Below are 13,256 nucleotides of genomic sequence, written 5' to 3'. Positions count from 1 at the left end.
TGAGAAACCGGAAGTCAGCCGTTTGGACGTCGAGCGCGATATTCGGCGGCAAAGGTACATACGTGTTCAAATATCAAATATTTCCGTGGGAGAAAGCGAATATTTGGAGTCCGGAGTCTTTCGAGAATCTAATAGATTTAAGATGTTAGTTTATATAGTAATTTATAAGCTATTTAGAAGTTTTTTATCCTTTGCGTTTCGACAATTTTTTGACATATTTTTTGAGAATTTGTTATAAAATTTGAAATATGAAATTTTTTCCAGAGCATGTAAGAGATCCATCCTTTTATAGATTTTATAACAACTACATAAAAGACATAATAAGTAATACGATGGAATCGGCAATACAAGCTCGATTTCAGTTTTCTTACACAATTAATACACCATTAAAACGTAAAAAGAATATCTTTGGAGATTTTTTAAATTTTTGTGATCGATCTCTTTCGAAGAAAGAATCTTGAAAAATTAATATACAGAATAATCCGAATGTCTCAATTCATAAGAAACAATAATCTTTTTAACAAACTGTCTTTATTCATCTTTTTAACAAATTGTCATTTTCACATGCTTGACACGTCTTTACGCAATTGCGATTGCTTTAAAAACGCAAACGCGCCTCTCCCACTCACTCGTTAACATCTAGTGTTATGTGCGTAATTATAATTTGAATACATTTCTTTTTTAGTAACCCGTTTCATATATCTTCTCCTGGTACACTATGACCCTTAAAGCGGCTATACATCAAGCGAGCTGAAATTTCAAGACCTCAGAGACCTAGAAGTCTTCTAAATCCACATGCTGATCACGTATGAATACGAGGTGGTGTCCCAGTTTCTGGCTGAAAATTTCTCAATAAAATTCTCGTTTAGCAGAGACAACACACAATCGCGTGTCTCGCAGCAAGTTTACAAAATTATATTTACAAAATTATACGCATAAATAATTATTAAACCCCCCCCCCCCTTATGTCGAGAAGATAAGTAGCGAAAGTTGAAACGAGCGTCCTTTCGAGATCTCCGATTCGAAATCGTCGAAGTTATCAGGAAAACACATCCCGATAAGAGAATTCACTCGAGCCGGGATGGCGAAAGCCGAAGTTCCGGCTGAGACGCGTGTGCCGTCCAGCTTTCTCGAATAATCGGCACCAGCCTTCGGAGAGCGGGAAAGGAGACGAAACGACGAGTATATCAAAATATAATATCGTTTAATTGCAATTTTACTAGCTCTCGGTATAAAGATCTAGAGTACAGAGTTTTCGCCCGTAGGATCGTAGGCGCGTGTCGCCGAGACACAAATTTTCAATTAAAAGGTACTCTAACGCAATCACAGTTTTTCGCGACACATCATGCAGTCACGTCATCTCCGTTGTCGCATAATACACGCGCGCGCATACGCGCGTACATACATACATATGTATATATTCATTTGGATAACATCAATCTCGCACACCAATCGTTAACACGTATATACGAATATCTTAACGATCTCGCGTGTATACCGAAGTGCGTATAAGCTTGCCGACGACGTGCAGAGTCCAAGAGGCGCAATCGAGATTCGCTCACCATCCTGGCGATGATGATATTCGCGCGACGAAGCTTGACGGCAGTGGAAAGAAGCGCTCAAAGATCCGCGAATGGCGTGACGTCTCGGAGATGTGACATCAGTCGCGTATCCTTTTTGTATCGTTGCACACGTTGCGACTACAGTAGCGTCACTTTATTACTTTATTACTTTAGTTTCTAGATGTACGGAGACGGCTGCTGCCTAGAGCTCAAACGATCGAGTTTACGATTTTCGATAATAAGGAAATCCGAAGTCTCCAAGACACCTAGAAAACGCTCTAAGTTGTTGGCTCTTTCTGCAAAGCTTCTTTGGACGTCTTTTAGAGTTCGCGCTGTTTGAAAACTGTCCATTTTAAGCAAGCTTGAATTCCGTTAAAATTGACCTTGAGTGTGCTTTTGCGCTGAGAGAAAATTTAAATATTCTAAAATATTAATATGTATACAAAATATTCTTCGGGCAAGTTCTAGGCAGCCCCCAATCTTCCTCGATTCAAACGAAGAAAATTAACGTACAACTGCCTCGAAAGTATTCGAACAGGACCTAATGGATAGATTATGCGCGCTATGTTTCAATGCGTTTGCTTCACTTCTAACAATTGCGGATAATTTTCCACGATGTTTAGTAATATCCCATCGATGTACGTTCTCAGTTGCGTGTTCACTTCTTGCTGTTCTTTCAGGGCTTGTCTTAACTGTAACGTAAAATGTTACAAATTAATCAAGCTCTCAAAATATCAGTTATTGTGATTGTGAAATTCTAGATTAACTTTAATACGTACTTCAGCGATCGTGCACGGTTCGTTGAATTCCCCATCTATCTGTAAGGCAATAAACGAAAGAAATCAATGTTAATAAAATTCGTTTATCGTTCGCTGAACAAGTTCGTCGGACGATGTAGCTCAAGAAAGTATACCTGATCTGGATTCATGCCGGCTAGCAATTCCACAGCGAGACTAGGACCTTTCTCGGCATTATTGTTACACGGATTCAGCATCAAAAGTTCACGGCCTGCCTGTAACGCCGCAGCGGCTTGCAGCTCGTCCCGAGATTCTTCCAAGCCTGCAAAACGATGAACGTAATGTTATTAGATAGTGTCTGGATAAAAGTAAGATTTATTTCAGAGAATAATTTTGCGTATTTTAGTCAAGGATCGAAACGCAGGTTTTCGCACAATAGAAATGCCGAAAGCGAACGACTCTCGAAAGCTTGCGACATCCGAGATTAATAGTTTCGTTGATATAACAATGAACGTACTTTTATTACGAGCTTGAAGTTGAGCCACCTGCTGCACCAGTTCCTCAATTCTCTGCTGATCCTCGCTCCGTAACGAAAGTTCCTCTCTCATGGCGTCGAGCATATGATGAGCCTCGTTAGTTCGACTTATCGCATGACGTTCACTTTCGCGTGCGCCGTCCACTTCCCTCCTGGCCTCCCGGAGATCGTTCTCGAGCCGCGTCTTATCCGCCCTCGCTCTCTCGAGCTGTTCGCGTACTCGCGCGATCTCCTCCCGCAAACTGGAGTTGTCCACCTCCGCCGCCTGTAGCTTGATGCCATAGTTTTCCAGCTGCAACTGACGCTCTCGTTCCAAGCGGCACGCCAATTCCCGATGTCTCCGTTGCTCGGCCTATGACGCGGAGAAAAAAAAACCTTTTTAATAAAATATGATAATTTTATGGCGACCAGAAAGAAGATCCGCAAACAAAAACTTTACCTTATGAGAAACATACATTTTTATCTTATCATAGAAAATCGTCGAAGAGTATATAGAAACAAAAATCTTCAATTTTCTAACGTATGCAAATATTATTTTATATCTTAAAAACAGAAAAAGTATTATTTTATTGCATAAAGTTGTATATGTATATGTATTATATATGTATACGTATATAATTTATTTAACAAAATGATCTGTATTTACAATGAACGTTAGAGCGTAAACTTTTCATTCTTTTATTAGGTTGTTTAATCATGGATAATTTTAGCCGACATCGAGCTACTCACTTGAAGTCTCTCTTCGGCCCTCGTTTCCGCATCTTTGGCTGCTTCCTCGAGCATCAATATGCGCGCCTGTAACGTTGCATTTTCCTGTTTCGCTCGAGCGTACCTCTCCTCGCCGACCGACTTAGTGTCCGCTAAGGCATCCATTTGCTCTTGGATCATTTGAACCTGTGGCATTTAAAAGGAGTTTGAAGTTTCACGAAACGCATCAAGATAATCGAGTTCAAGTTTCACTCCAGAGACTCTCTAAAGTATAAGTGTAGTTCTTAATTGCGATATAAATTAAAATAAATCTAATAAATTAAGATAAATCTCAACTGTTATAAATAGTAAATTGCTCCCATTTCACCAGCGTTGTCCAACGATAAACTTTTTACTACGAGGACAATTTTATGAGAATGTCACACAAGTATGTTTTGCAAACTGTCGCTGTTTAAATTTCAGGTAGATTTCAGATAAGTGTTTTAGGTTTAGGTTTCCGGCCTAAAGAATTCATTTGAATTGGAATTCAAAGAAAACTTTCGCAAACCGTTGTGTCACGAGGGAGTCAACAATGGATATACGAATTCCTGAAGGATGGCTATATATAGGAATAGAAAAGTTCTTTCCTGCGGACGATGTGTCCTTGTCAAAAATATACAAAGACAAGTTCCTGTCTAGAAAATTTTTGCTGTTCCGCAATAAGACAAGAAACTGAAAATATCTTTTGTAGGCATTTGCGAACATTATAAAACAACAATAAACAAAACACTCGTAGCAAGAATAAAATAAGTCTGGATAAAGTACTTTAGATAAGGATTTGTAGATTGAAATATACATTTATTATCTATTTTATATAACAGTAGTAAAGGCAATAGAGAGAACTAGAATGACGGTTTTATTTAACTAGATAGAACTGACGGGGGAAGACAGCATACCGAGGATTAAGAATCTAATGCGGCTTCACCGAGAAGACAAAAAGCCATCGAGAGTGCGAACGGATCGATCAATCGACACTATGGGGGTCTAGGGGTCCACGAATAGCTGCTACGTAGGCGCGGAATCGCGCCGAGAAAGTACATTGAAGGAAACGCTCCCTTTGGGAGCGTGCCCACGCTGCCGCGACTATCAATGGCACACGTACGGCTATCAATGGAAACGGACTACTTACGGTCTTCCTGTCTCTTTTTACTTCACGGGATACCAGCCCGCGCCGCGGAAAACTCAAAGAGAGTGCGATAAAGCCTCGCCTTCACGCCTCGTGTCCCGCCGCTCGATTATGTTGTCTCGCAGTTATGCCGCGCGTATGTAACAGCGATTTTCCGTTCTGCGCAACGATCGGAAATACTTGTCGCTACCTTGGATCGTCGAAAAGTATCGCTCTCGCGATAACGATAATCAATGCTGATACGCCTCTAAGACGCCTATAATCGAAAGATATATAACATCGCGTAGGCCCGTTACCGTTGCCATTCCCCGTGCGAATGTTTTTTTTTTTTTCAACGGTGTCTAACAATAAGACGTCCAATTCGCAGCGCGAAGCGTCGCCGCTGCGAATTGGAGACGTATCCCAGCAAACACTGAATATAAATATAAATATAAATATCTAATTAAGATATTTATATAGTCGAGATTTATATAATTCTCTTTTATATATTAATGCATATAATATTAATATATTTATATGTAATATATTATATTTATGTTACATGGTTGCAACTTCGTAAGCTAGCCACTAACATTTCGTTACGTTATCAACTGTTATATATCGGCGTTCGCTGGGATATATCTGCGGTTTAGATATATGCATACGCCCCGATGATGAGGCCACACGAGAATAGCCTCCGCGTTTGTTCCGCGGAGAAGACAGATACGCAATAACAGTCCGTAACAGTCCGTAACGCGCAGTAAAGTATGCACGCGCTCGCGGCAGGAATTCAAATTCGAATTCGAATCGAGATCGAATACTGCGATTGTAATTCAAAATATCTCGTTCGGCGGGCGCTTCCCGCCGCGCCGGCGACGCCGACGTCGCGGTCGCGCTCTCCTCTTACTTGCTCGCTGAGCCGGTGCCCACGGCGACGAGGCTGCTGTCGATCGTTGCGTGGCGGCAGCGGCGGCGGCGGTGGCGATTGCTGTCCGACGAATTGGAACTGGCCCTCCCACAGGTCGTACTCGAGACCGGCGCCGGGCCCGGAGGACGGCCCCTCCCCGGAAAACGACGGCGCGCGGACGCCGTCGATCGTCTCCTCGCAAAAGTCGAGCTCCATCGCGTCGCGTCGCGCGGGTTCTCGCGTAGGCCCTCCCGGTCGCGCTCGTCGTGTTTATCGCGTCACGTCATCGCCTGTGTCGCAAGAGCGCGCCCGCACACACACACTTCGTCATCCCAGCGCGCGAGCGGCTGCTGCTCCTCCTTCGTTTCGTCGCCGTCGTCGTCGGTCGTCACCGCCGCCGCCCGCGCCGCCGTCGCCCTCGTCGTCGCCGTCGCCCGCGTCCTCGCGACGTGCGGCCGCGCCGCGCTAACACGCATCGAGAATGCGCGCTCCCCGGGGCTTCCTTCCGCGCGCGGAGTCACGCGCACTTATCCACCGCGTCCTAGGCGAGACTCTACGTGCCAGGAATATACTCCGAGTCCCCTATTCGTTCGCACGTTTTTCTCTCTTTCTCTCTCTCTCTCTCTCTCTCTCTCTCTCTCTCTCTCTCTCTCTCTCTCTCTCTGTCTCTTTCTCTCTCTTTCTTTCTCGCTGTCTCTATCTGATCGCCCACTTCGAGCGAACAGTCTGGGGAGTAGTCAGTAGTCGCCGAGGCTATTTGTGCGCTCCGGTATACCGCGTGCTGACTAACTCCATCCAGCTCTTGGCAGGCAGACCGCCCGGTGTTAAGTCGAACGCGACCTAGCCCGTCGGGAAAGAGTTGCCGACGCGGCACACGTTCCCGTCGGGGACGGAGATCGATGCTGGATGTACCTATATTACTTTCCGACGCCGCGCGAAGATACCTATTCGCGATGATGGAAACGCGATAATCGTCACGCGGCCGCTCGATAGAGTAGACTTCGAGCTCGATGGACGTTCCGCATTGTTTGCAATTTACACAATTTGCAATTATCGAGAGCGTTCTTTTCTTCTTCCTTTTTTTTTGCCGTGTGATACACCGATGGAACTTTCCATTCGGACCGCTCAACATTTCGAGTATAGCATTATCATTAAATATTTCATAATATTGATCGACACGTTACATATGTACTTTATATGTGTAGAGTAGTTTTATTGGATTGCGTGTACTATCGGCGGTATACGGTATATCGCTTGAACAGAGAGCCGCGCAAAAACAGTGCGACATTGAACGTGCTTAAACACGCAGAAAAAAAGGAATGTTCTTGATTTGAAAGTATCTTTAGTTTCGACATGGAAATCTTGAAATAAGATTATATTGCGTTGAACGAAGGAAACTTGATTGAATAAAGTCATTTTATACAGTTTAATCAAGAAAAAATAATGTGATATTAAAATTTATAAGATTATCAAATTCCTATAAGATGATTATAGATGGTTGCATATATACCAAACAGTGAATTAATTAATTTGAGTATGCAAGCTTTGATTGACACTTCTTTTTTTCTGTGCAGCTTTCAAACAACTCCCCGGATAGCCAAGTTTGCCGAGACAAGATTTTGAAAGTGTCCACTGCAAGTTTTGTCAATAGAATGCCAACAGAAATGTAATAGAATCTACTAACAGAATATAATGGCAGATTTCGATTGCAGAGACTGACAATGAGCAGAATCCTGCCGTTTCGTAATCATTTAAATCCCGGATAGCCAAATCTGTTGAGACCAGATTTTGAAAGTGTCTGTCGCGCATTTTATCTGTATTTATATATGTCAGTGAAAATATAACAGAGTGCGCTATAATGACAGATTGACTGCAGAGACTGAGCAGAATCTACCGTTTCGTAAATCATTCAATTTAAATGTTTACGGAATACCGAATGACAGATGTTGCTCGGTTTCTGCAGTTAATCTGTCATCACATTCTGCCAGCAGACTCTGTTATATTTCCACTGACACTCTATCGATAAAACTTGCAGTTCTGCTATCAGATTACATCGACTCTGTCCGCTCTGTCGACAAAAGCACGGAGTTTAATGCGATGATACCGAGTATATACTTTTGCAATATCTGAATAAATCTGCTGTCAATGTGTTGTCATATTACGGCCTAGTTTGCTTACTAGATTTTTTAATTCCTTCCTTTTTCACAGAGTATCTTCTGTCACACGTATCGCGCCGCGGCATGGTACCTCAGTTGGACTCGTCGCATTCATGAAGCGGGAACGGTATCACCCCGATAAGCGCGCTCGTAGATAAAAAGAAAAAAATACACGCCCCTAAACGCACCGGGCGTGCATGCGATTCCGATTCGCGTTCCGCGCGATCGTACATGGACGATGGAGAGACGTTTTCCCCGGACTAAAACGCGCGCTCGCGAGACAACGATAAACCCGTCCCGCTGTCTGTTGCATCACCGCGCGATGTGTGTCAGCGCGCGAGCGCGTTACACGTCTAAGTTACACGGCGATGGACGATGGAACGCAGCCGCCTGCGTTCCATCCTGCATTTAATGTGAGAAACACGGTCACGCACGCGCGCGCGCACACACACGCACGTGTGGACACGTGCGAAGGGCGCGCGCCTGTTGGGGGTGTCGTCATCCGCCACCTCCAGGCGTTAAATAGCCGATCTAGTAGTAATCACTGTTAAATTCGTAATGCTTAATTTCAGTTAATTTGAGTAATTTTTAACCATTCCTATAAGTCGCCATTGCTCCTACCTAATATGTTGTTAATTTAACTAAAACAATGTAAATTTCACTAAACCAACAGAGTTGAAATAATACTTTTGTGTTAAAATAATACGTTTCGACACACTCGGTGGTTAAAAATAACAAAATGTTATGTAACTCGATATTGATTTAAATCTTTTAATATTTAACAGTGATCCTTTCACGGTCCAAAAATTTTATTTCTCGCGAATGAGCGCAGATCGAGTGTCTCGTCCTCAGTTTCATCTAATCAGCGAGTCAAATGAATGAATGAAAGAATTTTTATTATCCGGAGAAGTTTATGGAAATTCCCGAAGTATAATTTGCCAATTAATTATAATTGCTCGTAGATTCGAGTGCTTGAAGAATCATGCGACAAGCTATGTCGAGTCGAACTCTCAACATAGGGCTGAAAAGGATTAATACTATCATAATTTCTAATTGAAATTTGTCTCATAACAGTTACAACTTACTATTTAACGCGTCTTCCGATTTTTATTAACTGTATCATATCTTTTTCCCGAGTCAGCCTGATTCGTTCGGTGAATTTTTCGAATTGTATTCGAGCCGCGAGTTATTTCTTTCCGCGGACACGGGATCCCCGTAGTTCGCGGGGTCACCTCGTTGCCGGTGTCGTCCACCTCTCGAACACCTTGTACACCAGATAAGCGATCCACCCTGCGATCAGCAGGAAGCTCACGAAGGGCCAGCCCACCCACGCGAGCAGACCTGCGGCTCGCGCCGGACGGGCCATTATTTCCTTCCGTTATACGCAAAGTTATTTGTCACAACGTCGAAGCGGAGAAGTTCGCGATCTCTGCAGTCGAACACCGTCGAACGAGGGGGAGGCCTCACGTTTCCACGCGCCGGAATTCCGCCGGGCCCGGCGACATAGCCGCTTTAAACCAGGTCGAGCCTCGTCCTGCGGGTCGCACGTAAATTACTCGGGCGGGCGCGTATCTCTCGCCACGATCAATCCGTTTCACGTGGTGCACATGCACACGCGAACTTGCCAATTTAATTGACGACCCATCGCGACAACGTCGCCATTCTATGTACGTACGTACGTCCGACGCGATAGGCACACGTTCTGCTCGCACGAAATTATCTGCGGAATATATATGAGGCTTCGCGTGTAACAGAGCTGTACATCGTGATTCCCGGAATCAGTCGGGAATTGGCACATCGGATATCGGAATCGGTATAATTTCGGTGAGATCGCGGATCGCGCGGAAAAATTGCCGCTGCCGTTTATTCGCGATGACGCAAGCCTAACGATTAAACATAAGCCCCTGACTCGCTTCCATTTTAATTGATGTATATTTTTCATTAATTTTCTTTAACTTTTGCTTAGCTTTTTGAAATTTATATCGTTGTTTGCCTCATTTCATCTCTATTGTGTTATATATAAAAAGTTTATTATAATTACTACGAATATTAAAGTAATTCTTTATCAAGTTTAATGTAAAGAAGACATTAAAAACATATTATGCCTTTGTGTTTTAATTACGCTTTTCCTCATTTAATCCTTTGATTACTTATCTAATCATTCACTAATATGTATGCTGGGCTTTAGGATCCAATTATAAACTTAACTCACCGAAATTGCATCGATTCAATAATCTCACCCAAAGAAAATAGAAATTTTTACTAGAAAGCAATTATTACTTGTCCTCGTTGGCGGCTCAATGTTCATTCAATCACGCGTCTCTCCTCGTTCTCTCCTCGTCTCTTCTAATCTCAACTAGTTTCTTACTTGAGATTCTTACTTTGCTCTCTCGGTCCCTCGTTATACTGGCGAACTTCTCGAAACTATTCACTTCTCGAAATGGAAATACCGATGGACCGACCGATATCTCTCGGTATCTCCCGCGATCTCGCTCCGCACGTTCTTGCTCTCCTCGTTCTCGCTCTCGTCACGATCGTCGTCCTCGTAGACGGGATTCACGAACGTTACCGTGTCCGTCAACGAAGAGGATTGCCCACGACCCTCGCGGGAAAGACCGTGATCTCCGTTCCGCTCGGTGAGCCGGAGAAATTCCGCGGGACAATTCTGCGCCGCGCCCAGCGTCGTTCCCGTCGTCCTCGCGGTCTGCACGAGCCGAGAAAGACGGACAGAATCAGGGCAGGTTCCTCGATCAAGGAATCGATGTCTGTCTTTACGTGGGGGAGAGGGGGACTCAGTCCCCGCGATTATAGCCCTGTGCAATAAGGGCGAGAAAGGTATACATGTACGGCGTTACGTTATCTGCGTCCCCAGTGAACTATAATAGTTCACTGTGCGTCCCTATCTCTCCGTTGAGTGGTCTCTTGGATCGGTAAAAGCGTTAGCGAGATTGTTTCGGTTCCTTTTTTTCTCGTTTACAGGGGCGGATTCGTATTATCGTAAAGATTATAATTATCAGTGAAACTTAAAATTCCTGGACTCGTCACTGCGATCGCTGGACAATGATGTCACAAACTAGAGAGTTCGTGATTCATTCTCATATTATCGAAACAAGTCAGCTTTTTCATACGTCACCAGCGAAGTTACGTTATTTGGAAATAATTGTCTGTTTTTTAGAAGTTGCATAGGATTCATATGATGAATCTGTACAGCTTTAATTGATTCCAGATAACGAGAAGCCGATATCCGCCCCTGTCGTTGCTCGAATAGCAGATGGAACAGTTACGTAGAGATAATTAAGTCAAGATCGGCTGTGAGAGCGGTGTTAAATCCGCGATAGCGTGTCTTCCGATCCGAGATAGAATTAATTCCGCGAGACCACGGAGCTGCGAAATAAAATCGACAGGCGAGGATTACCTGTGGCGCAAACCTGAGCGAGCGCAGCCAAGCGACGATCTTCCGGCGAGTTTCACGAGAGATGCTACGGTAAACGATCACGAGCGAGCCGATCGCGAGGAGGATGAGGAGAGCGACAGTGGGCCAGGACCAAACCGCGGGCTCTTCCCTGATAACGTCGTGCTGGGCGCAGTAGGCCGTCGGATAAAACGAGCCCGGATAATGGTACGCCGCGTACGGATCGTACGGGGGGCAACGTGGGTAAGGGGGTGGAGGATAGTACGGATAGGGGACGGGATGGGGAGGCTGTGCCGTCGGATGCGGATGGTCCCTGTCGGGATCTCGATGCGCGCCGCCGTAGGTTTGCCGAGAACGCGACGCGCACATTGGCAACGATCCTAGGACCTTGCGGGACTTGGGAGGACACTTCGCATCCTCGGGATGATTTGCACGATAATTTTGTCCGCGGATGACTTTCCAAATCGGGTTAAGCGAGGAACTGGCGGTTCCTCCGCTCGAAAATTGACGAGCGGGTTTCCGCGCTCGCGCTGCGGCTCCGTTCGCGTCGCATCGCTCTTTTCGCTATTTCAAGTGGCAATGATTTACGGCCTGAAGTGACGAAAAATGGAAAGGCGGAAATTCATTGCACGAGTGAGTTTCTGATTTAAGGATAAATAAAACCCCGGTGAAAAAATTTCTCAATATTTTCTCAAAAATTTGGTAAGAATTGAGACTTATAAAAAATTCTGAAAAAATATATAAAATTTCTCAGATACTTTCAGAAATAATTTGGCGAGAATTTTCGGAATATTTCAGTATTCACATGTAAGAAAATTTCTGATATATTACACAGATTTTCTCACATTTATTCAGATTTCTACAAAGATATGTTGGTGAGAAAAATCTGAAAATTTTATTCCGAGACATTTTTCCACCAGGAAAAACTTAACGTAAAAATCGCAATTCTTACTCACTTTGTGGCTGAGATCCATGACGTCCTCCAAAGATACGTCGCTGTACACATCGTCTGCAGGATCATAATTTGAGCCCATTCCCGAGCTGTTGAAGCTGCCACTGCGATAAAGCTGGCTGTAAACATCGGAAAATTCTTTTAGTATTCCACGAAAAAAATCACTGACTTATTGAAACAAAATTTTTCGAAATTATTCTTATAGGAAACTGTTAATATTGCATCTACACACGATATCAGAAAGTTATTTAAAAAATTATGTATGATAAAAATATAGAAAGATATCTCTACTTAAAAAAAAAAACAAGTAATTACGAGCGATTATTGAGCGCGTGAATATAACTTGTGAAAGTTCTCTTAATTAAAAGATAGGTTGTGAAAGTTCAGCCAATTAGGAAGATATTAAAAAATAAGTTTTCTATTAATATATAAAAAAAGATTCTTTTTCAATTGCGACACTTTTTTAAAGCGACGATAACGTTTTTCTCTTCGATGGTCATACACGTCAGCGTCGAGTGTCCCCTCCTCTCCCCGTTTTGGCGAACGGATAAGACACGTAATTGGAAGGTAACGACGGTAGCGTGGAAGGAAACGTAAATATTGAGGTAAATCGCGGATATGGAACATGAGTAACGTAACAGAAGAGCACGCCCACACGCTTTAGAAAGTCCGCCGATTCGAGTTCCGTGAAAGGAGTGACTTCGGGAATTATTAGCCTTGATGCAGACGCATCATCCTACGGCCGGCAAACTCTTTTGTCCGAGATATTCATTTCCTCTTGCGCGCGTGGGTAAATTGAGAGAAAAAAAAGCGCGAGAGTTTTAGCGGAAAGGAGACGCACGTTCCGAACGAGCGTAGAAAACGCCAGTCGATAGGAAAACCGATAACTCAGGTATATTGACAAAACATAGTATGTGTTTTCTTACCTCGCTAAAGCGTTGGTGCTGAGTCTCTTTCTGCCCGAACTGCAAGCATAAACGCAACAATATTTTCCTTACTCTACGTTTTATTAGGATCTTTATTTATGGATTACTCATTCGAGCGAGAATTGCGTTCCTACTGACGTTGATCACGCGGTGCCAAATTTCACGGTCAAACGTTATAGTTTTGATCATAAGCCAAGTGTCACGGCCACGAGTGTGC

General features: G+C 43.7%; 1 protein-coding gene across 1 annotated transcript in view; it reads right to left on the bottom strand.

Annotated features, from left to right (window-relative positions):
• Positions 1-1,187: 1,187 nt before the first annotated feature.
• The window catches only part of Nuf (rab11 family-interacting protein nuf), a 22,472-nt gene continuing 10,403 nt past the window's right edge, over positions 1,188-13,256 (bottom strand). Inside the window, exons 4-10 of the mRNA XM_071792252.1 lie at positions 13,040-13,078; positions 12,118-12,232; positions 3,564-3,728; positions 2,817-3,186; positions 2,476-2,621; positions 2,342-2,380; positions 1,188-2,254 (exon numbers count right to left, since the gene is read on the bottom strand). Of these exons, the coding sequence (XP_071648353.1) occupies positions 2,132-2,254; positions 2,342-2,380; positions 2,476-2,621; positions 2,817-3,186; positions 3,564-3,728; positions 12,118-12,232; positions 13,040-13,078 (997 nt within the window). The 3' untranslated portion in view covers positions 1,188-2,131. The remainder of the gene's footprint in view (positions 2,255-2,341; positions 2,381-2,475; positions 2,622-2,816; positions 3,187-3,563; positions 3,729-12,117; positions 12,233-13,039; positions 13,079-13,256) is intronic.

This window comes from Temnothorax longispinosus, chromosome 11, assembly GCF_030848805.1.
Source record: "Temnothorax longispinosus isolate EJ_2023e chromosome 11, Tlon_JGU_v1, whole genome shotgun sequence".
Lineage (NCBI taxonomy): Eukaryota > Metazoa > Arthropoda > Insecta > Hymenoptera > Formicidae > Temnothorax > Temnothorax longispinosus.
Note: the sequence above shows the minus strand (reverse complement) of the source record. Positions and strands in the feature narration are given on the sequence as shown.